General features: G+C 36.0%; 1 protein-coding gene across 1 annotated transcript in view; it reads left to right on the top strand.

The window, feature by feature from the left end:
• Positions 1–20,552, top strand: part of RFX6 (regulatory factor X6) — a 55,338-nt gene extending 34,786 nt beyond the window's left edge. Inside the window, exons 7-19 of the mRNA XM_068551427.1 lie at positions 581–688; positions 4,196–4,273; positions 4,396–4,509; positions 6,664–6,713; positions 9,103–9,262; positions 10,196–10,340; positions 11,664–11,773; positions 12,729–12,846; positions 14,307–14,429; positions 15,092–15,298; positions 16,409–16,921; positions 17,783–17,995; positions 20,377–20,552. Of these exons, the coding sequence (XP_068407528.1) occupies positions 581–688; positions 4,196–4,273; positions 4,396–4,509; positions 6,664–6,713; positions 9,103–9,262; positions 10,196–10,340; positions 11,664–11,773; positions 12,729–12,846; positions 14,307–14,429; positions 15,092–15,298; positions 16,409–16,921; positions 17,783–17,995; positions 20,377–20,552 (2,115 nt within the window). The remainder of the gene's footprint in view (positions 1–580; positions 689–4,195; positions 4,274–4,395; positions 4,510–6,663; positions 6,714–9,102; positions 9,263–10,195; positions 10,341–11,663; positions 11,774–12,728; positions 12,847–14,306; positions 14,430–15,091; positions 15,299–16,408; positions 16,922–17,782; positions 17,996–20,376) is intronic.
• The last annotated feature ends 1,540 nt before the right edge of the window (positions 20,553–22,092 follow it).

The raw sequence follows: 22,092 nt of genomic DNA, 5'->3' as shown, positions 1-22,092 counted from the left end.
AGGATTCAAAAGAAGAAAAATATCTGAATTTGGCAGGGGGAAGAAGATTGAGGTGGGAAAATCCAGAGTACTAGTTTGGGACTCCAATCACAATTTTACCATTAATTATCTCTGAGGTTGGATAAATTAATTAACTTATTATCATCGCATTTATTTAATCCATAAATGATTTGGTAATCCATAAGTAAATTTGGCAATTTCTGATCCTTTCATATTAAAATAATTTCAGTAGTCTAAAAATAGATCTTTCAAAACTTATGTCACTAACAAATGTAAACTTGTGAACTAAAATTAAATTTCTAAAAGTTGTGAAAAATGGCAAGTGTCTAAACTAAAATCCAAAGTATAAGAAAAATATCCAGACTGTGAAACTATTTATGATTTGGCAACAGTAATTCTGCTGAAATGTCTAGTTTATTCAGTTATTTGATCTAATAAACAGTTACCCAAATCTCCTAACTTGTCATGGTTTGCAGGATGAAAAAGAATGAAATTTTGTAAGTTTCTATTCTGTTAGAATTGTATTTTGGAGCCAAACAATTGATAATGATTTATTTCTTTTCATTTTTCTAAATTATAGGGTGGCTTCACTCGTAAATATTCGCTTAGCTCAAAAACTGGAACACTTCTTCCAGAATTCCCCAGTGCTCAACACCTTGTGTACCAAGGATGCATTTCTAAGGACAAGGTATCAATTAAAGATACTTCTCTATTGATTTTCTGATATGTTGGCTCCATATCTCAATTTGCTGGGAATCTCATGGCACTCGCAGGAAATAGAAATCTACATAATCAAACATAATTGACTGATTTATAGGAGGGACAAACATTTACTAACATCGATTAAAGACTTTCCAATTAATTATTTACCATCTCCATGATAGTATATAATCAGAAGGTGGTAAAATAAACCTCTAAAGACTAAAGATTATTTTTATTTAAAACTCAGTATCAAGGAAGAAAATACTAGAATGTGTCTATCACATGCAATTTCTTTAATTATAAGCGTTATATTTTCTATTAGCTCCATTTAATTTCAGTAACTGGTCATCAAGCACTTCTCTAGGACAGAATTTGTTCCTAACACTGAGGGGGAAATGCCTAGATGAATGCAAGGACCCCACTCGAAGATTCCAAAGATTCCTCTCCATTGTAAAACTCTGTGCTCTGTTGCAAAATTTGTTGAAAATTAAGGTAGAAACAGTTTCATAAAATTCAGTTTATAAATAAACTTTCAGTGCTTATGTAGTAAAGTCTAAAGCTAAATCCTCCTCTATTTCTGAACTTCTAGAGTCATTTGCTGGCTATCTGCTGACCAATAGTAAGATCCATTATTAAATCAGGGCATAAAGATTTCTACATTCTTCTTTCAATTAACGTTCATTTTTTATTAGCATTTGAGGAAAACATCTTTCATAGTAAGTTTAAGTCAGTTCATATTTTGAGGTGCAAAGATAGAGGAATATTATTAACAATGTCCACCTGTATTACTTTAGTAATGGGCTTTTGTAGAAACTAGAAATAAAAATGACACATTGATAAAAAGGTCTATTGATAGATAAGTAGAGATGCACAGCAACTTCCGGTGTTCATTCTAATGACAGACTTACTCTCCCAGTTAAGAACAGGCAAAATACTGAAGATAATTCTCAGATGCTGATTCAAGTCTCCTGGAGTATGTCCACTTCCTACTATTCTCCTCTCCCATCACATTCCTCAAGGTTATCACATCATTTTTTTAACCATATAGAAATAATGTGATATTATGACTTCAGATTTGAGACACCTCCAGTAGATGTTAACATGTGGCACTTTGTGGGGGAACTTGTGGAAGTCTGCGGGACCTCGGGGAACACAGTTCTTTGGGGGAGGGTATTGTTGGCTCACCTTTGTGGAGAGGATAGCTTACGTACAAACATATCAAGAAGATGTTTACTGTGTAAATATACCAGGTGAGGAGGGTAGATGGAGAGAGTAACAAAGAAAAAAAGAGAAGTGAAGAATATGTTCCAATAGTTTATTTCAGCTTCTCTGCTAGCTTCCAAGGACTTCCTTACCTGCCAACTTGAAAAACTGGTCTGTAGGTCATTTCTCATTCAGTATTCAAGATGCTTAAATAACCCCTGGTTTCTAAATTCATTCCCAGTCGTCCCCATCATGAGCTCCAGGGACTAATACTCTTTGTCCCTTGAGGACATCTGGGCCCTGCCTTTTACCTTCTTAGCCAGTAGCCAGGTTCCCCAGGTAAGTTGTCAGTTCCTAGAAAGACAGGTGGGGCTGAAGCTAAGCACTTTAAACACCTACTTTCTTGAGGCAGGAAGGATGGAGACTTTCTAGGGAGAAGCTGACCCCAGTGAGGGGTGCTGGCTGAAGCTGAGAGGCCTGCTTTCTGCCCCCATCACAGTGTCACTCAAGGCAGTTGCCACCCTCCCCCCACTTGCTCACTGACCTTACTAGAGCTAAGCCTTGCCTCTGCTCCTACCCTCTGTAATGTGATGTCTATTCTCAGAAAATTGAGCAAAAGTATGTTTATAAAGACTGCAGAGTATGCTACAGTGAAAATTTATTGTCCTAAGACTATGTAAATATTAAATAAAGTATCAGTTATAAGATTTAAATTTTTTGATGATTTGTGTATAGGAGAAAAAATTTTGACACAAATAAATGGAAATATTTGTGAAGATAAAAGTTTACTTGTACTTTAGTAGGTTTCAGGGATCAAAGGGTTAATTTTGGACAACAATTATGAATTCCTTTCTATCTTTCATGCTGTCCTTATCCTCATTTTAGAAATATGTCTTGGCAACCTATCTAAAAATATAAAATCGTTGCTTAAAATAAAGAGCATGTCTCATTTGCATCAATGGTGACATGTCCTGCCAGAGGTGTGTAGTCAGCATACCTCCTTGGAAGTAGATTGGTAATCTGCATGTCATCGTTATACAGCTTTGCACTAAACCACAAAGATATGTGCTGTTGCTGGTCTGCAGGGACAAAGGTTGGAGAGCAAAGAGTTGGGGTAGGACACCCCCATCATCATGACCACCCTAGATACTATGAAGGTAAAAATAGCTAACAACTGTAAGTTTCTTAACATGAATTATGGATTACTCCAACCACTTTCATGTGTTAATTTATTTAGTCCTCATAACAACCTGACTAGATATTTACTGTTATTATGATCTCCATTTTATAGATGAGGAAAATTAAAACACATAAATGTAAAGTAGTTTGCCCAGCATCACGTAGCAGATTAGAGCTAGCATTCAAATCCAGGTATCCTGCAGGCAAAGCTCACACCTCTAACCTCTAAGCCTGTTCCTGTTCACATAACACAACCTGTAACAGGTAGGAATATTTCTAGCTTATGAAATAAAGATGTTGTGAATATGAATATTGTTAGTTTGCCAGAATATTATCAAGTTCTAACCCATCGCATATTTTAAAATATGTTTAAAACTTTCTATCCGTGCAATACAAATATCAGTGTAACATGGAAATAAAGAATTTTCATAACAGACATTTAATGTTCAAATCTTTTTTTGGTCAACAAGTCATTTGATATTATTACTAATTTTAGGTAATGTAGTAAAGTCTTATACTTCATACCAGGAAAATTGTTCCAGGTGCATCATGTCTCATTTTATCTTCTTTAACACCTTATGAATGATATGTTATTACTACCTTACTTGAAGATATAAAGCTTGGGGTCAGAGACAAAGCAACCCGTGCAAAACAGTGCAGTGGAGCTGATGCTCAGTGTGAGCTGACCCCACAACCGAAACTGGAAACCACTGCACCACACTGCCCAAGCACCTACTTAATAAAACTGTGTGAAGAGTTGATGTATATTACCATTTTACATTTATTTCTCCAATCAAAGGTAATATTTTTATTAAGCAGAAAACTACAATGTTGCTTTGGCCCATAGTTCCCTAAACAATCAGCTTTTTCATCATTCTTATCACACTGTCCTGCAATTGTCCATTTGCTTGCCTTTCTCCCTTCACAAGGCTGTGTGCTCCTTAAAATAAGAATTGTGCTTTTATTTTTGATTCCTCGGATTGAGCACAATGCTTGGTACATAACAGGAACTTTAAAAATGTGTTTGAATATATGAACAAATGAATGCATGAACAAAATGAAGGCAGCACTGCAAGGATGTTTTTGTTAAGATTTTTCTTCCTTGAAATAGGTTGATACCCTAATAATGATGTACAAAACTCACTGCCAGTGCATCCTGGACAATGCAATAAATGGAAACTTTGAGGAGGTAAGAGTGACAAAGAATGCTTTGCTGACTATATTATGTAAACGTTCTTGTCCTGTTCTTCATATGAGTTCATGTTGAGGAAAATGTTAATATTAATGTACATACGCTTTGCTCTCAACTAGATCCAGCATTTCTTATTACACTTTTGGCAAGGAATGCCTGATCATCTTCTTCCCCTGCTTGAAAACCCTGTTATCATTGACATTTTCTGTGTTTGTGACTCAATTCTTTATAAGGTAAGCTCCTTAGGATGTCAAACGTGAACCATATATTTCTTTAAAAAACATTCCATCTAAATTTTTGCAATATATTTTCAATAAATTTGTTATTCCTGGCTGGAGATACACTATTAATTTTTTTTCTGAGGAGAAAGCAAGCAGTTTAATAGTGTATATTTAATAGTGAATGTATTTTAATATAACTTTTCATTAAGTAAAACAAAATCAGTTTCTGTTTACAGCTAAGAATGATTCTAAATGTGACATACTTCCATAAAAACTTAGTTAATTTTTATTAACTGTTTAAGGTGTTTTCAGAGTAAATAACTTAGTGGCTTTTTCACAGTATCAGTGTTTTGGGGAAAGCAGAATTAAGCACTCTTATGGGACTAATAACTTGAAAAATTTGGAAATCTCTAGCGTTAATGCATTCATGACCAATTCTGTTCTTAAGCCAAATAAGAGTCCCTAAGTGTCTACAGAAGGATCACGAGGGTATCGTAAACAAATAGGAGCTGGTTGGCCATCTAGCCAGCCATTCAGCAGGGAAGAGGGTGAGGCTAATTCCCCCAACAGTCTGTTCCCTAGTTAGAGCAGACACAAGTCCAAGCTAAGGAAGAAAACTGTATTGCAATCTGGGTATTTTAAAGTGAGTTTGTCTACATTAACCTCCTAAATTGTCAGAAGGAAAAACAAAAGCTTTCCTTTTAGAACATAATTTAAGTGAGCAAGAAAACCCAAGCTGGAGTCCTGTTAAGTATTTAGGAAGTAAAATCCTTCTAAGTTAGTTGCTGCTGTTACGTTCTCAACTTTGCAGAGAAGTGAAGCAGAGGCTAGATAAACTCAGTCCAGAAGCAACTTTGCACATCAAGAACTGTAGGTGGGCTTGAACCAGGATGAGGGAGCCCATATTTGCATCCTCTGTTCCGTTCTTCCTCATCGCAGTATAAGAAAATAGAGTCTCTACCTTTAGTTCAAGCCAAAGCTGAAGAAGGACAAAGGAGAGCAAGGATTGTCTCATTTTTCTGGGTCAAATAAGAATATCATCATTTAGAGAGAAAGGGTTTAGTTTGCACTGACAGATCGTCTGAAGTGTTTAAGACATGAGGAAGTAACCAGAAAGGGGAAAGAAGGTGTTTCTAAGAGTAGGTATAAGAAAAGACCTGGACTCGTGCACACACATTTACCAGCATCAAGGTAAAGCTGTTTTGGACTGTCATTCAACATCTCCAAGAAATATCCTTAAAGCATAACTTCCTCCCCCAGCAAATGGTCTATTTCTTTGAGTCCAACACAAAAGTCCAGAGTTTAAGTACCGTTACGTGCACAGAGTTTTTCCTCCTCCTGGTGGACCCAGGGAGGCACAGTGAGCACTGTAAATAGAGCAGTGTAATACGAGCTTCTGTAAGATCTTCATCCCATCCCTAGAAAGTGGTCAGCTTTTAGTCCATAAAACTGTACATGATTGCCAAGGCCAGTTCATTGGTAACTAGCATACTGGGCATATACAATACTGTCTCTTGTTTTAGTGTTTCACATACACGGACTACATGTGCATTTTGCTGGTAAGCTGCACAGGCCTTTGTAGATGACTATCTACTCACGTTTTGAAATATCTTTGAAATATCCAAGAGGACCTCTTGGTCCTCTTCTCCAGGCTGGTGCACTCAGTTTATGAGCAGCCTAGGGGATCTGTACTGTTCATATCCTATCTGGTTCCCCATCTCCTTTATTTATCATAGTTTTTCCTGAGCTGGGATCAGTCGGCACTAATTTTTTCTTTTTTTCTTTTTACTAGTTCTCATCAAGGTCCTACTCACCATATCACCCACATTTAAGGTTCAGTCTAGCCCTTTATTTTCAGTGTTCTTTATGTTCCAATAATTAGCTCTCTGTACCCGGTACATTCGTGTCACCTGCTTAACTAGCACTGCAGTGCTTCTATATACCCCCGCTCCCCTTGCCTTTTACACACACACACACACACACACACAAACACACATACACAACTTACATATATACATTCATTTTAGAGATAAAAGTATAACTTTCAGAAATGAGTTAACATATTATTCTCTAGAAAGCTAGGAATAAAAAGTAATTGACAAAGAGTAAGTGTGTTTCTATAGAAATATTAAGGATTTATGTTAACTCTCTTTTGCTGTGATTAAGGTTCTAACAGATGTACTCATTCCTGCAACAATGCAAGAAATGCCTGAAAGGTAGGTTCAGTTAATAAAATATGATAGTTGCTTGTATAGGGTTTAACCTTATACATTATGGTAAAGCAAAACATTAAGTAGAAATTCATTCATTTACCAATATTATTTTCCTATTCCCGTCCCTTTGTATGAGCTATAAGAGATGTGCCTCAATTTTTATATTCAAACCTCAATGAACAAAATCGATGGAACAATCCTGAAATCCCTTTAATTTGAGAGCTGCCCACATGAAAAACAAATATTTAAGTGTAGTTGACCTTTAGGTTACTGAGGAAGCTCTTCAATGGAAACTGGCTAGAGGGAGATGAATGGGGATAATTGATGGAAAATAATCACAATAACAAAACTATAAGGAAAATTATTTTATATTTATTATAACTTTGGTCTTAATTGCCAAAATCAAAAAGTAGCATAATGGAATTATCACCTTCTTTTAACAAAGGAATAAGACCTCAAATTGAAATGATGCCTGAAGATTTTTCCACAAAGTCTTCCTATTGTTCTGATGTGAGAACAATAGGAACTTGAAATAAAAGCCAATTTTTAAACAACGAATTCTAATAAAGTAATGAAATTTATTTTAGTATTTTGGGGCACAAATACATATAGGTTGGGCATAGTTGGTTCTCAATAAATACATGATGATTGATAGAACAATCTTTATTTTTGACTTACCTTTTCCTCTAGACTGGTTTATTTATTTAAATAATAATTGATATTGACCTGGTCAATAGTTTCTTTTAATTATTAATACATTGTCTTTAAACATCTAGCCTGAGCTCTGAATTAGGTACACTTAACACTTCTGTGTCACAGCAAAATGGCTATGCTTACATAGTGACAAGCGTTCAGCCGTGTAACTAATAATAATAATAGCTGACTTTTATTAAACACAGTGTGGGATTTGAGACTTACATAAATTATTTCACTTAGCCTGAGAAGTACTATTTATGTATTTATCTCTTAAGTATGCAAGTAGTTCATATTCATTTAGAAAATGAAAAACACCCATAAATGCATTTAAAAAATCACTCATATAAAATAAAACTAAAAAAAATCACTCATTGTCTTACCACATTTTTAATGTCTTAGGGTTATTATTGTATCTCACAGACTTTTTTCTAGGAATGTTAAAAATGGAATTATAGTACACATATTATTGCAGTATACTATGAAAATCTTTCCATGTCAACAAATATAGATTAGCATTTTTTTAAATGATTAATTGCATAGAAATCCAGCATCCGAAAAATACTATACTTTATTTAACCAATTCCTTATCATTGAACAATTGGATTTTTTTAAAACAACTTGTCAGACTATTCTAAAGTAACTGTTATGATCCAAATTCACAAAGAGGAACCTGGGAGTACAAAGAAATTAATTTATTTGCCCAGAGTCAGCTGATTTTTAAGAAACAGAACCTAGATTTTAATTGACGTCTGTTTAACTCCACACTCTGTGTTTTTCCTGTACCATGTCACTGCTCCCCAACATATGCCCCATCCTAAATATATTTAGATCTGTTTTGGTGAGATATAATATGTAGATTGTTGATGGATTTATAAATTTTTGTATGTTTTCATAATATATACACAACCAACCTTTGCAACTTCCTAAATGGGGTCCTCTAATTAGTATGTTTGTGGTAATTTTTGGTAATTTAGTATGTTTGTGGTAATTAGTTATATTTGGATTATAAGAATATGTTACTAGAAACAAATATTAAATACCTGAAATGGCATTATGATCCCTATGCGTGTCTCTCAGTAAGCCAAGATATGCAAAATCAAGTGCACACTTACCTTTTCCCAGAAATATTTTATAGAAAATGATTGAATTATGAATTAATATTAATAATAAATTATGTCTTATTGATCACTTTCTGCCCAAGTTTTAACCTGAACACTTTCCATGAATTATTTCATGTAATCCTCATAATAATCCTGTGACATGGATACTATTCTTTCTTTTTTTTTAATTTTTTTTTTTTTTCATGTGGACCACTTTTAAGGTCTTTATTGAACTTGTTACAATATTGCTTCTGTTTTATGTTTTGGTTTTTTGGCCACGAGGCATGTGGGATCTTAGCTCCCCGACCAGGGATTGAACCCGCACCCCCTGCATTGGAAGGCGAAGTCTTAACCACTGGACTGCCAGGGAAGTCCCTGGATACTATTCTTATTCCTATTAACGGATGAGGAAATTGGACCTTCAGGAGACTGAGTATTTTGACCAAGATGATAAATGGCAGACCTAGGCTGACTTCAGTCATGTTCTTGGAATCAAAGAGTAATACTATACCTCCATTAAACTGCGTTTATTTAATGCATTTTGAACTACTTAGCATTTAATACAGAGTTTTTTGTTCTTTGGGGTTTTTTTGTAGCTTATTAGCAGACATAAGAAATTTTGCTAAAAATTGGGAACAATGGGTTGTTTCATCCTTGGAAAATTTGCCAGAAGCTCTAACTGACAAGAAAATACCTATTGTGCGAAGATTTGTATCATCTCTGAAACGACAAACATCTTTCTTACATCTTGCACAGGTACGTTGGTAAGCCGAGGGTATTTGAGTCACCAAATCAAAAATGAATCATCTGATAGCAAAGATTGGGGAACTTTCAGAGATTGGAGACTAAGTAGACAGCAATTAAATGCAACATGAGATCCTAGAGTGAATGCTAGAACAGAAAAAGGACATTAGTGGGAAAACTGATGAAATTCGGTAGTTTAGTTAGTTTAGTTACTAATATTTTACCAGCGTTACTAGTATTGTACCTGATTTTGATAACATACAAAGGTTATGTAAGATGATGACATTAGGAGAAGCTGGATAGAGAGTATGTGAAAATACTTTGCACTACTTTTGCAGCTTTTTTGTAAATTTTAAATTATTTCAAAATAGAAAGTAAAAAAAGAAAAAAATACTTTTGAATGAAACGTAAAACTCTTATTTGCCAGATGAATTCAATTAATAAATGAATCCAATTAATAAAATTAATAGGTTATGGGGAATGAGCCCGTGTGATGTTGTGAAAGCCACAACACATTTTAAACTACCTCTAATTTAGTTCTCTTAAATAGGGAGGAAAAAGTAATTCTTAAATTAGAGTTACATGTTTGTATATTGTTAAAATATACTTACCCTCTCCTCAAATGATCCTTTGCTTTATGAAGGTTTCTAGCCCCCTAAATTTTGAAAGACTAGCTTGGGATAGTTCCAGATAAGAAATTTAACGTTGTGAAATTCTTATTTTATGACCACGGGTAAAAAAAAATTATTTTCTTATTCCAAAAGTAGTTTTCAAACCTTTAACAGAGATGATCATGAATCTCAGCTACAGCTTTTAGTTTTAAAATAAAAAAAGAGTTATTTATGATACTCTTCTCTCAAGGAACTATTTCTCTAGAAGCTAAAATTTTCTTTCGATGGAGGATCAGTGATATAATTTAGTGTCTTTTTTACTTTCTTTATGGAGATTGCCAGACCAGCTCTCTTTGACCAGCATGTCGTGAATTCTATGGTATCTGACATTGAAAAGGTTGACTTGAATAGTATTGGATCTCAGGCCCTTCTCACCATTTCGGGCAGCACAGACACTGAATCTGATATCTACACTGAATGTAAGTCTTCTCTTTTTGTTTAGGGCAGGGTCTCCCAACCTCAGCACTATCGATGTCTTGGGCCGGATGCCTACCTGTTTGATAGGGCAGTGGGGCTGTCCTGTGTATTGAAGGGCGTTCAGCAGCATCCCTGGCCGCTCTCCCCTACATGCCGGTAGCAGCCTGCTCCGAGTTGTGACAACCAAATCTGTTTCCAGACATTCCCAAATGTCCCCTTGGACTACAAAATCATATCTGTTTGAGAAAGTCTGGTTTAGAGAAATACTTGTAATTTTAAAAATTGTTCTCTATTTTAAAACAGTTGTACTTACTGATTGTGAAAAACCTGGAAAATATAGAAAATATTAAGAGGAAAATAAAAGTCATCTATAATCTCATTGCCTAGAAATAATCCAAATAGAAAAAACCTGGGAATAATCAAAACAGTTTTGAGTTTTGTGAGTTTTCTTCCAGTTCTATATTACATGCATACGCATTTCCATGCGTTTTGCACTCTTGGCATCATATGGCGTATAATGCATACCAAAATGATATCTCAATGCAATACTGTTTTTCAAAGCCGAAATGCCCTGCTTAGGTTTGGACAGTCTGACAGAATTTACCAAGCCAGTACGTGTGACCGGACAACCAGGTTCCATTTCCCAGGGATAACAACCCACTATTTCTCCCATCGTTTCTCTCTGAAAACACCAAAAAATGCAGCCTCCTATAGGCTATAGCACACTGCTCTCTGGGGACAGTCCAACCTCAGTCCTGCTTTCTGTTTCTTAACATAAAATTATATTACCCTTTGGGATTCAGTAAACCTCAAACTCTTTAATAAAATAATAGTCCTTAACTGCCCCTTTAACTTTTACATGATAAAAGATTATTTATTTAAGTGGCTCAATTCTGCAGGGCAGAATTTAATTTTTGCTAAAGATAAAGGATATTTCAGAAAGCAGGAAATCAACAAGTCTAGCTTAGTTCAGTCATTAGGTTTCAACTAATCTGTTGCATTTAATGAAAGCACTGCATTCAAAATGAATAATCATCTCTACTGACAACAATTCTTCCCTAGTATATAGTATATAAACCTGCATTTCAATATATACCAAAACATATACACTTATGATTAAAATTTTGAAGAGTAAAGAACTAAGGATTTTTTTGTTAGTTTCCAGGATATGAAATTAATTTCTTTAACACATTTAATTTAATCTACCTGTCTTGCCCTTTTATTCTATAAAATTATTAATGATTTCTACTTTTAGATTTCCTCTTGGGTTCAAAGTAGTGTGCAATATTCTGCTTTTTTTTTTTTTTTTCCTTTTTACATGGTAGATGACTCTATCACAGTGTTCCAAGAACTGAAAGATCTCCTTAAGAAGAATGCCACTGTGGAGGCTTTTATTGAATGGTTGGATACTGTGGTAGAGCAGAGAGTTATTAAGGTATTTTTCAATGACATATTCAGAAAATAAAATTTTGTTAATAGTAAATGCTAAACTGGCTGTAATTTCTTGAATGGTGGGGAGTGGTGATAGGCTGTGTGTAATAATGCTTTGAAAAGCTTTTGAAACCCTACCAATAAGGGAAGTCAAATATCAAGATTAGAAATATGGCAGATTTGAGAGCACTGGGCACAGTTTCAACTCTATTCATCGTTTTCTGACAGACTACAAGACACTATTCCTTCCCTATCAGTCAATAAGTGTACAGCTGTGTAACATCAGTAGTGAAAGATAAACTTAGAAACTGGAAAGAGCTGGCCCTTTTCTTAAAAAGCACGTTTTCATAAAAGCTGACAGAAGATATGGTTTTAAGTATTTACATTTTTTAATTCCAGGAGCTCAGTATTTTGTGTTTTCATGTGGTTTCTTCAACTCTTTCAGTTAACCTTCAAGTCATCCATCATGAAACAAGGCCATAAGAACAAATATATCCATCACCAGTTGGTGTTAGCCATTCCATATCAAGGAAACTAGTTATAGTGTAGGGACTTTTTTTCTCCTGGAAGGAAAACAGATTATCATTCAGGACCAGAGAAGTCAGAGTTAATCATTCACAGAAATATATAACCCTTCCTTCACACTTCGCCTTCTCTTTTTAAAGCTCCGTCAAAGGAAAATTAAGAGAGAAAATATTTTGTAAATTATTTCATTTCGTTGTCCAATTTATTAGGTAACAAAACCACATAGAATAAAGATCTGTTAGCCTGAAAAATGATGGCAAAGCCAGATGAAAATTAAAATCCCTAGACAAATCATTGTATTTGATAAAATAAATGGCATGCCCTGTCAACCTGTCCATTTGTCAGACAGTTTTTCTACCTCTTGATCTTACGTAGGAAGCATGTAACAATGAAATGACAGATTTTATAGTTTCATTTTGTTCCTTTACTTTTAGACCAGCAAACAAAATGGAAGATCATTAAAGAAGAGGGCTCAAGACTTTCTGCTAAAGTGGAGCTTTTTTGGTGCTCGAGTAATGCATAATCTCACCTTGAACAATGCATCTAGCTTTGGTATCTTATGTGCTTTATAAAACTCTTCTTAGATGAATTACATCATTCATTCCTCAGTCACATTTCCTATCAATTTTTAAACATGTGGCACTGTCATTCCTCAAATCAGACTCTTGAGCCGGTAGAGAATGGTTGGTTTTAGCCTGGGTTTTGTAGTCAGACCACTTGCAGAGTTAAATCCTAACACTGCTTCTCTTTGGCTTGGCTTAACCCAAGTTAGGCTGCTCACTGTAGAAATGGGAGAATATTTCTTTCATTGGGTTATATAGGCACTTGAGTGACGTGATATGTATAAAAATACATTGCCAGAACCTGGTAAACACAATAAATAGCAGCTATAACCATTACACTCCATCAGTGCTTAGATAAATTTTCTTTGTTAAACAAGCAAATAAACAATAATTAATACATTATTTTCCAAAGCCACTATTCATTGAAATATGGCAAATGTTTGCATCTTTTCCAGGAACCTGCCCTCATAGCTGTATTCCAAGAATCAAAGACCAGCTTGGAAGACATACTGTCATATGTTTTTGAACCATCTATCCTGATCTATACAACTTATGAAAAAATTGAGTCGTTAGCTTTTTCAAAAATTGAATACCTTCTTTTTCCTAAAATTTCTGAGATTCTTAGTTTGTAGTTATAATGCTATCTCCTGGACAGTACCTCCACATTTAGTAGTTGCATTTTGAGAATCCTCGCATTATAAAATAGGTTACAATTAACTAAATTTGTTCATTTAATTTTTAACAGAATTAGATAAAATCAGTGAACTTGTATTGAGGGATGAACAAAATATATTGTCTATTATTTGAAATATGTTGCTTATATTTAAGGTTTCTTAAATTATACAATATTTAAACCTGACCTTATTATGAAAAAAGACTTTTGTTGGAAAATCTGTTGAATAGTTAAAAGAAGTTTAAGGTTTTCCAGGACATCTTCCACATGAAAATTACTTTTCTCCTTTTTTTTCAAATGAAAGAGCATTTTGTTTCAGGCTAGAAAGACATCTCCTTACTTGATACTTTTTTCAGACCATGTTGGCTATTGTCTAATTATTTAGTACAAAGTAAACAGAAATAGAGCAGAGTAGAGCTCATTCTCCCCAGGTTAAAGCTTATCACACTCCAATGTGTGCCCTCTTAAAGCATAAAGCATGTCTCACTTTCATCCGAATTTTCCTTTGATGTAATTAGTGGCCAAAGAGCTGGCAGGACAGTACACACGGTGAGCTGGGCAGGCGGTACACAAAAAGATTAGAGACCCAAGTTAAGCATGTTGGTCTTAGCAGGTCATTTAAAGTCCAACAAGTATTTGTTTATTTCAGTTGCTCCTTGTAAAGTGTTGCGAGATGGTCACAAAGATAACTTGACTTCTCTCTTTCTCCTTCCTTCTCTTTCTCTCCCTCATTTCATCTCACAATGCCCTCTCCCCATTCCCTATCCATAAACAAGGTTCTTTCCATTTGATCCGAATGCTTCTTGATGAATACATTCTGCTGGCCATGGAGACCCAGTTTAATAATGACAAAGAGCAGGAGTTACAGAATTTACTGGACAAGTACATGAAGAACTCAGGTAATTTAAGATGTATATCTTGTTTTGCATATTTCTTTGTTGAAATCTAAGTTGGAGAATTTGTAAGCCCACATGTTAAATGGATTTATAACAGTCTCAGATTTTACCCCCAAAATGTCACTACTAACACAGGATACTAACACTAAGAGAGCCCTATTTTTTCTTTCCTCCATTGGTATATAGAGTAGTCAAGGTACTTTACTGGAAACTCTGAAGAATACAAATCAATATTCTTAACTTCTGAGAACTTAGGTAAAATTGGAGAAGTGACGATAATACAAAAATAACTAGAATTTAAGACTGCGCATGTGGTATACCACCTTATAAATGGTGTAGAGATGAGTTCTATAGGAATTTAAAGAAAGAGGGACACAATATATTTGGGATGTGATGACTTGCATTTTGAAGGCTGTTCACTACAGAGTGGATTATTTAGTGCCCTGAAGAACACACCTACATCCACAAATATACAGTTAACAAAAACCAGCACCACTGCCAACACCAAAGATCTGCCAGTCTTATTTCCCATGGAAAACACTTCTCAGGAATTTCCAGATTTATGACACAACCCTAGAACATTTTCAGTTTTTCTTTTAACTTGGGCTTATCCACTACGAATGTGGCAATGATATTAGCTTTCCTATTTAAAAAAATCTTTCCAGATGCAAGTAAAGCTGCCTTCACTGCTTCTCCGAGTTCATGCTTTCTGGCCAACCGTAATAAAGGGAGCACTGTTCCCAGCGATACCGTGAAGAATGAAAGCCATGTGGAAACAGCCTATCTTCCTCTATCATCCAGTCAACCTGGAGGCTTAACCTCTGCTCTGCACCCATTCCCAGCTGGGAATACAGACAACATGCCGCTCACTGGTAGGCTGTGAAACAACCCAGAAAACCACATAGGCTTCAGTATGTCTCACAGGAACCTATTCCTTTGTTTTCTTAAAGCTGGTAAACTCCAGGCATTTCAAAAATAAAAAGGCTTATCTTCACTGACTTATAACAAAGCTTTATAATATTTTTGTGATTTTCAACATTTGTCATTCACATTATTATCAATACCATTTTTAAGATAGGTATCACATTTTAACATACTCTCTTAGTTATATCAGAGGTCCCAATAATTGGTTATTTTCATTTAGTGGAAGAAAAAAATAGATTAGGTGTTCACAAAATCATTAAAATACTTTGAAAGTTGAAAAATATGAGCTTCTTATTTATTTTTGGATTTTGAGGAGACTTTACTTCTCCTCCATTAAAAAGTAGATTCAGCTATTTTAGGATTACCATTACAATAATTTTCCTCTTTGGTCTAGGGTCCCGTTTCTGTCAATCTGAATGTTTATGGCTTAAACTAGCTACTAGATAATACTTTAAGTCTGCTTATTGCCTTATGTGTTCTTTGAAATCCTTCTATATACCTTACTTCATTGGACACACAGAATTTTAAACCTGGCATGGGTAGTTTAGGGGCGTAATTCCACCAATGGAAAATTGGAGACCCAGGGATTTGGTGGCTCTCATAACTCATTGCTCATCAGTGGGGTCTGCATGAAGTTTTGAATTGACCGCTTTGAAGCCATGGTCATTTTGACATTATTGCCCTTTTCTTTTACCCTAAACTTCAAACCATTTAGCCTTCAGCTTGTTTTTTAATTACAGAGAAATGTGAACAGCAGACCCCTTGCCCTTCCCAAGCTTGAGCTCTAATCATCTTTATACCCACGGAAGGATGAAGCCATCCCAAGCTTTCCTCCATAGTCACTGACTCCAAAAGTTGCCACTGTTGTGAAATACACTGCTGTGATGATGCTTTTTAAACCTAGAGTTTTCTAGGTCCCTAGGCCTGTTATTTTTGGAGGTTAGAAATGAACTAAGTTGGAAAAAAGGTATAGTAATAAATCGTGCATAATTTTAAAAGATGTGAAGCCATCTATTTTTAATTTGCCACTAGTGAATGCTCTGGTAACTTTTTTCCAGGTCAAATGGAGCTTTCCCAGAGCTCTGGTCATCTGATGACACCACCCATTTCTCCAGCCATGGCGAGCCGAGGAAGCGTCATTAATCAGGGGCCAATGGCAGGGAGACCCCCGAGTGTGGGCCCAGTACTGTCAGCCCCACCACACTGCTCAGCGTACTCAGAGCCTGTTTATCCCACTCTCCCTCAAGCCAACCATGACTTTTATGGGACCAACTCTAACTATCAGACTGTGTTTAGGGCACAGCCTCACACCCCATCAGGACTCTATCCTCATCGCCCCGAGCACAGTCGATGCATGGTCTGGAGTGAACAGCAGCTTTCTAGAGACTTCTTCAGTGGCAGCTGTGCTGGGTCCCCATATAATTCTCGGCCATCTTCCAGCTATGGACCATCCCCACATGGCCAAGATTCACACAATATGCAGTTTTTAAATACAGGAAGCTTCAATTTCCTGAGCAACGCAGGAGCTGCCAGCTGCCAAGGAGCAACATTGCCTCCTAATTCACCTAATGGTATTGACATTTTTAAAGAATTTTTCCTGGCTTTTGAGTTGGCAGTAAGGCAAAATCAGACATTGAGTTCTACCTCCGGTGAACAGCATGTCATCCCATGTAGAGCTTTCTCAAAGTCATGGAATCTTAGATATTTGGAGCCAATTTCTGCCACATACAAACATATCCCTAATTCTTGTGACTTTATTAAAGTTGCCCTTCTAAATGTCCTGCATGATGCAAAAATATTATGTCAAACCATATGTTTGAGACCAACCTTAATAGCCCAAAAGAAGAATGTTCTGTCCTTTGAAAATTTAGTGAATAATGTTTCTTCCGGAGAACTAGCAGCAGATCTTAAAGATTAGGACCCAAGCAGTGCCTCCTGTTGAAGTACCTTGAGGTTACTGAGTTGGAAAAATCTGTGGACTTAGTCAGCCACCAAAGTAAGCTCTGTGTAGAGGCTGCTCGGATGCTCCTCTCCTCAGTGTAGGCCAGTCCTTCTCCCAGAAACATGAATCTGTAAATAAAATTGGTATTTGACAAGTAATCTTTGTGAGAGGCTGATAGTGCCTTTTTTTTTCTTCATAAGCATTGTAAGATCTTGTTAATTTAAATAAGGGAAATATGAGAGAGGTGTTGTCTTACATCTCAAAATTGATAATACGATAATGCCTATGTATTTTTTAAAACAAAAAACAACATAATGAACCATATCCATATATAAGCACAAATCCAACCATATTGTAAATGTAGATGTAAATGTAATATTTACAGTATGATATCTCTAGGGCTCTATCCTATTACCTTGTCCTTTTTTTATCTTCCTGGAATATTACTTGTAATAAGTTAACTGTACATTCTCAACATTTTCTGTTGTAGGGTACTATGGAAGCAACGTAAACTACCCAGAGTCTCACAGACTTGGATCGATGGTGAATCAACATGTTTCTGTCATCAGCAGTGTTCGCTCCCTGCCTCCCTATGGTGACATCCATGATCCGCTCAACATTTTAGATGATGGTAGTAGAAAGCAGACCAGCTCATTTTATGCAGACACACCACCTGCAGTTGCATGTCGAACTCCTGTAGTAGGTAAATTATATTAACATTTCTTGAAAACATTCTTTAAAAGTTGTTAACCTCAGCTATGCAGTGTTAACTGGGCACTCACGTTCCCACAGTTGGTTTATCACTTCGGATCTGAAGTTATGTTTCTGAATCTGTTAGTAAAAGCCTTGCTATTTCTCTATATACATGTCACCATGCAACCTACTGCTAGATCTGGTATTCTTTCCAAAACAAATCTCTGGAATCTATTATGTATGCAGAAAATTCATGTAACCTGTCAAATGCAGTCCAAAACTCTGTTAAGTTTTACAAGGGCAATAATGATATCTTTTTCTCACTTTGTCTTGTTCACTGTTGGAAACAGGGCCAGTGCCAAGAGCTGTCTTTGGACCCCATCGTCTCCATCAGTATCCTAAAACCACTCCAAGTTTTAAAAAATGGTGACTTGTGATGAAGGTTGCTATAACTTTCTCAATTGTGTGTAAAATGTGATTAGATACCTCTGTAGAAAATGTTGCTTTCTTATTCTATAACATACATTTTAAGCAAAAATGAACAAAACTGTATGTTTGCCATGAAGTCCCCTAGCTTCTTATTCCAGCCAGGTTGCTGTCCCTAAGAAAATACGGCAACTTGTACTAGATGCGTCACCGACACCCAGCAGAGAGTCTGCCACATAGTAGGAACTCATTACATCACTGAGTTGGAAAAAGGGGCAGAAACAAATGCATAGATTTAGTTTCTAATCCTGCTAATAAGGTATCACAGGGCAAGTATTATATCCACGTAAGTATCAAGGCGGAGTGTTAATGTTTATATGAGATGATTGAAATCTTCCAATGGAACTGATTTCAGATTAGCATAAGTAGAGGGCATTGACACCCAAACAGAGCATAAGGGAAAATGAAATAAATTGCATCTCTCCTCACTCAGTGTATTTTTCCAATAATTCAATAGGAAGCACTTCTTCCCTTCCTATGACCATCACAGACGCTCCCTGAGCAGAGTCTGCTATCATCTTATGCTATCTGCAGATGGTCATTGCTTCTGGGTTACTCTAATGAAGCAGAAAATTCCACTTCAGGAAGTTTCCTCACTGTGAGACTGAAATGTACGGAGTTGCTATTGTTACTATTAGTTCTGTTTACTTGTAGTGATGGTGGATGCTTTGATGGAACACAGTTTGGGTGTAGGACAGATTCTAAGCTTTAGTTGTCAGAGCTGGCTTACAAGTAAATTGCAAAGAGGGCTTCAGGGTGATAAGAGGGAACAGAGTGAGTGAATGAGTAGCACAAGGGGAGTTAGGGCCTATAATTATATTTCCTTAATTATAAAGCCTGGTTTTTAGTGACAGAGATGATGGTACTTAGAAAGAGAAGAAAAACAGCACTGAGAAGGCAGGAACCAAAAATGCAGGAAAGGTAGTGCTAGTGAGCCAGTTAGTAAAAAAATTTGAGAACCTACTATTATGTGCCGAACCTCATTTTAGGTGTGAGGTTATGGTGGTAATCAGGTCAGAGTTCCTGCTTGTAAGAAGTTTACGTTCCAGTAGGAAGAGATAAGGCAATGAAAATATAAACAAATGCATTAAAAAGATAATTTCAGTTACTCTCAGGTCAATTAAATAGGGTAAAATGACAAATAGTAATGGAGGAGCTGCTTTAGGTAAGGTAGCTCAGAGAGGATTCCTGAGGCAGAAATATTTGAGTTGCAAGTTGAGTGATAAGAAGGAGGCAATGATGTGAAGATTTGATGATGGAGTTCCAGGCAGAAGAAATGGAAATTTGCATAGTTTCTGAAATGGGAACATTTTGGGAAAATTCAATGGGCAGAAAGAAGGCTCGTGTGTTTTGAGTACGGTGAATGAAGAGAGGGGAGTAAAATAAATCAGAAGGCAGAGACCAATTCATCTAGGGTGTTAGGAACCAGGGCAAGGAGCTTGGATTTTGTTCTAAGAGTAACGGGAAGTCATTGTAGCATTTGAGAAGAGGGACAATTTGATATACACATCAGCAAGATTATCCTGGCTGCTCTCTGCAGGGTGAGGGTCATGAGACTAGTTAGGAGGCTGCTGTGTTGGTCCAGGTAAGAGAAGATGGTGGTTTGAACTACAGTTGTGCAGGTGCAGCTGGAAAAAGGACGTAGACTGGGGATATATTTTGGTGATACAGTTGTCTGAATTTATGTTTGAAATTGAATTTTCTTTGTGAAATGTATTGAAGGAAAATTTGTGGGAGAATAGCAGGGGGGAAAATGGAAGAAAAGATGAGCATTGCTCTGAGAAATCATACACACTCAAATTTAGTACAGATATATGTGCTCAATGCACAAGTCGTAAAGTGAGTGGCACAGAAAAAAGAAACTGTCAGTCAATTTTCAATTGCTGATTATATTTTCCCTTACAGCATCCAGCTTGCAAACCCCAATTCCTTCCTCCTCATCCCAGTGTATGTATGGAAATTCCAGTCAATATCCAGCTCAAGAAACCCTGGACTCCCATGGAGCAAATGGTAGAGAAATGGCATCCTCTCTACCACCAATCAACACTGTGTTCATGGGAACAGCAGCTGGAGGCACTTAAACCAGCACTGTTCGGTAGGGGTTGAAACCTGAAAAGTCTCCAGCACTCACATGCTATCTACTCAGACCGCCGTCAGAAAAAGAAAATGGAATATCCAGTGGCACGGTATTGTTTTTCAGGTCACTGGTGTAAAGCTATGGACAACACCATAGTGAATGGAAATATTCGCAGAGTTTGCCTTGCACACAAGTTGTTTAGAATGTGGTCCTGTTATTAATCATAGTTTCAAACATTATCAAATGGAACCAGTGGAGCTTTGAAGATGCAGACATTTCAACTCTGAAGATTTAATATTTCACTTCTTAATTTATTGAAAATCTGTGTGCTGTTTCACTTTTGGTTTTTAAAAAAGAGAAACATTTATTTAATGCTTTTAAAATACCTTTAATTTATTAGGATCTCAGAATCATTGTTTACTATCCCTTATTTGACAAAAAGTCAAATGTGTATGGCTACCTCCTATGGAAATGTTTACAAGATCAACACTTAATTCAATTCAGCCTCGACCAAAGTTGCTTGACTTTCAGTTTCTGTGCATTAGTATGATGATTTCTGTTACATAGCAGTGTTCCAATTCTATGTAACTGAATGGAGATTAAAAATGCTTTCCTTCTTTATTTAAAAAAGATAGGAAGAAATAAAGTATGGAAACATTTTTAAAGGCTTGGTTGTTCTCAGGGCTGGTTCTGTTTCTGAAGAATCCTGGGGATTTACAGGCAAAGCTCCTTTATATATCAAATTAAAGAGTAAAGTTGGTTGGTCAAACAATAATTCTAGAACATTTGCATAACAGATCCATGCATATAAATATAAAGAAATTGTGATTTGTAGACTGTTTGAACTTCTGCAGATGTGGAAGCAGTCTTTAATTGAGAACTTTGCTTAGAAACTGAGAGTGAATGAGTGTTCAAGGGTCATCTGGATGCAAAAACAAACTCAGAAGTGAAAGATTCATTACATATAAACTAATACAATTTGATACACCATTTATCTAGCTCTGTTTCTTTTTCTTTTTCATATGTCTTAACTGAAAGGTCTGTTGTAAGACTCATGGCCTATAATGGGAAACTTCCATTAACTTTACAGGCTTCTCCTTTAGTCTTATGACAGGTCTCCTATTATTTGTATTAAGGATTGGGTTATACTGTAAGCCCCGGGTACATTATAAAAGGATCTGTAAGCCCCAAACACCCATTTTACATCATGATGTAATTTGGTAGAGACAAACTGTGGAATTGTTATTCAGCAAGTAATAAACAATTATCTGTGGACTTGTTGGAGTGTTGCTGCCATTTGCTCAGTAGTTTATGAGCTAATTAATTAGCAGAAATATTTTGCAACAATAACAAATCATGAGTAATAGAAAACTAAGTGTTCTATTCTTTGCTATGGTAATATCATAGGAGTGCAAAGGAAATGAAATTAATAAGGGCTTGGACTGAAGAAGAAAACAAAACAGCTTTAAGAAGAGTTTGGACATAAATCTTAAAAATTGAGAACCAAATCTCCATTTTATGGTAATTAAGTATATATTCAGCAT

The sequence above is a fragment of the Eschrichtius robustus genome, chromosome 9 (genome assembly GCF_028021215.1).
Source record: "Eschrichtius robustus isolate mEscRob2 chromosome 9, mEscRob2.pri, whole genome shotgun sequence".
Taxonomy (NCBI): Eukaryota; Metazoa; Chordata; class Mammalia; order Artiodactyla; family Eschrichtiidae; genus Eschrichtius; species Eschrichtius robustus.
This window is presented reverse-complemented; position numbering and strand designations above follow the sequence as displayed.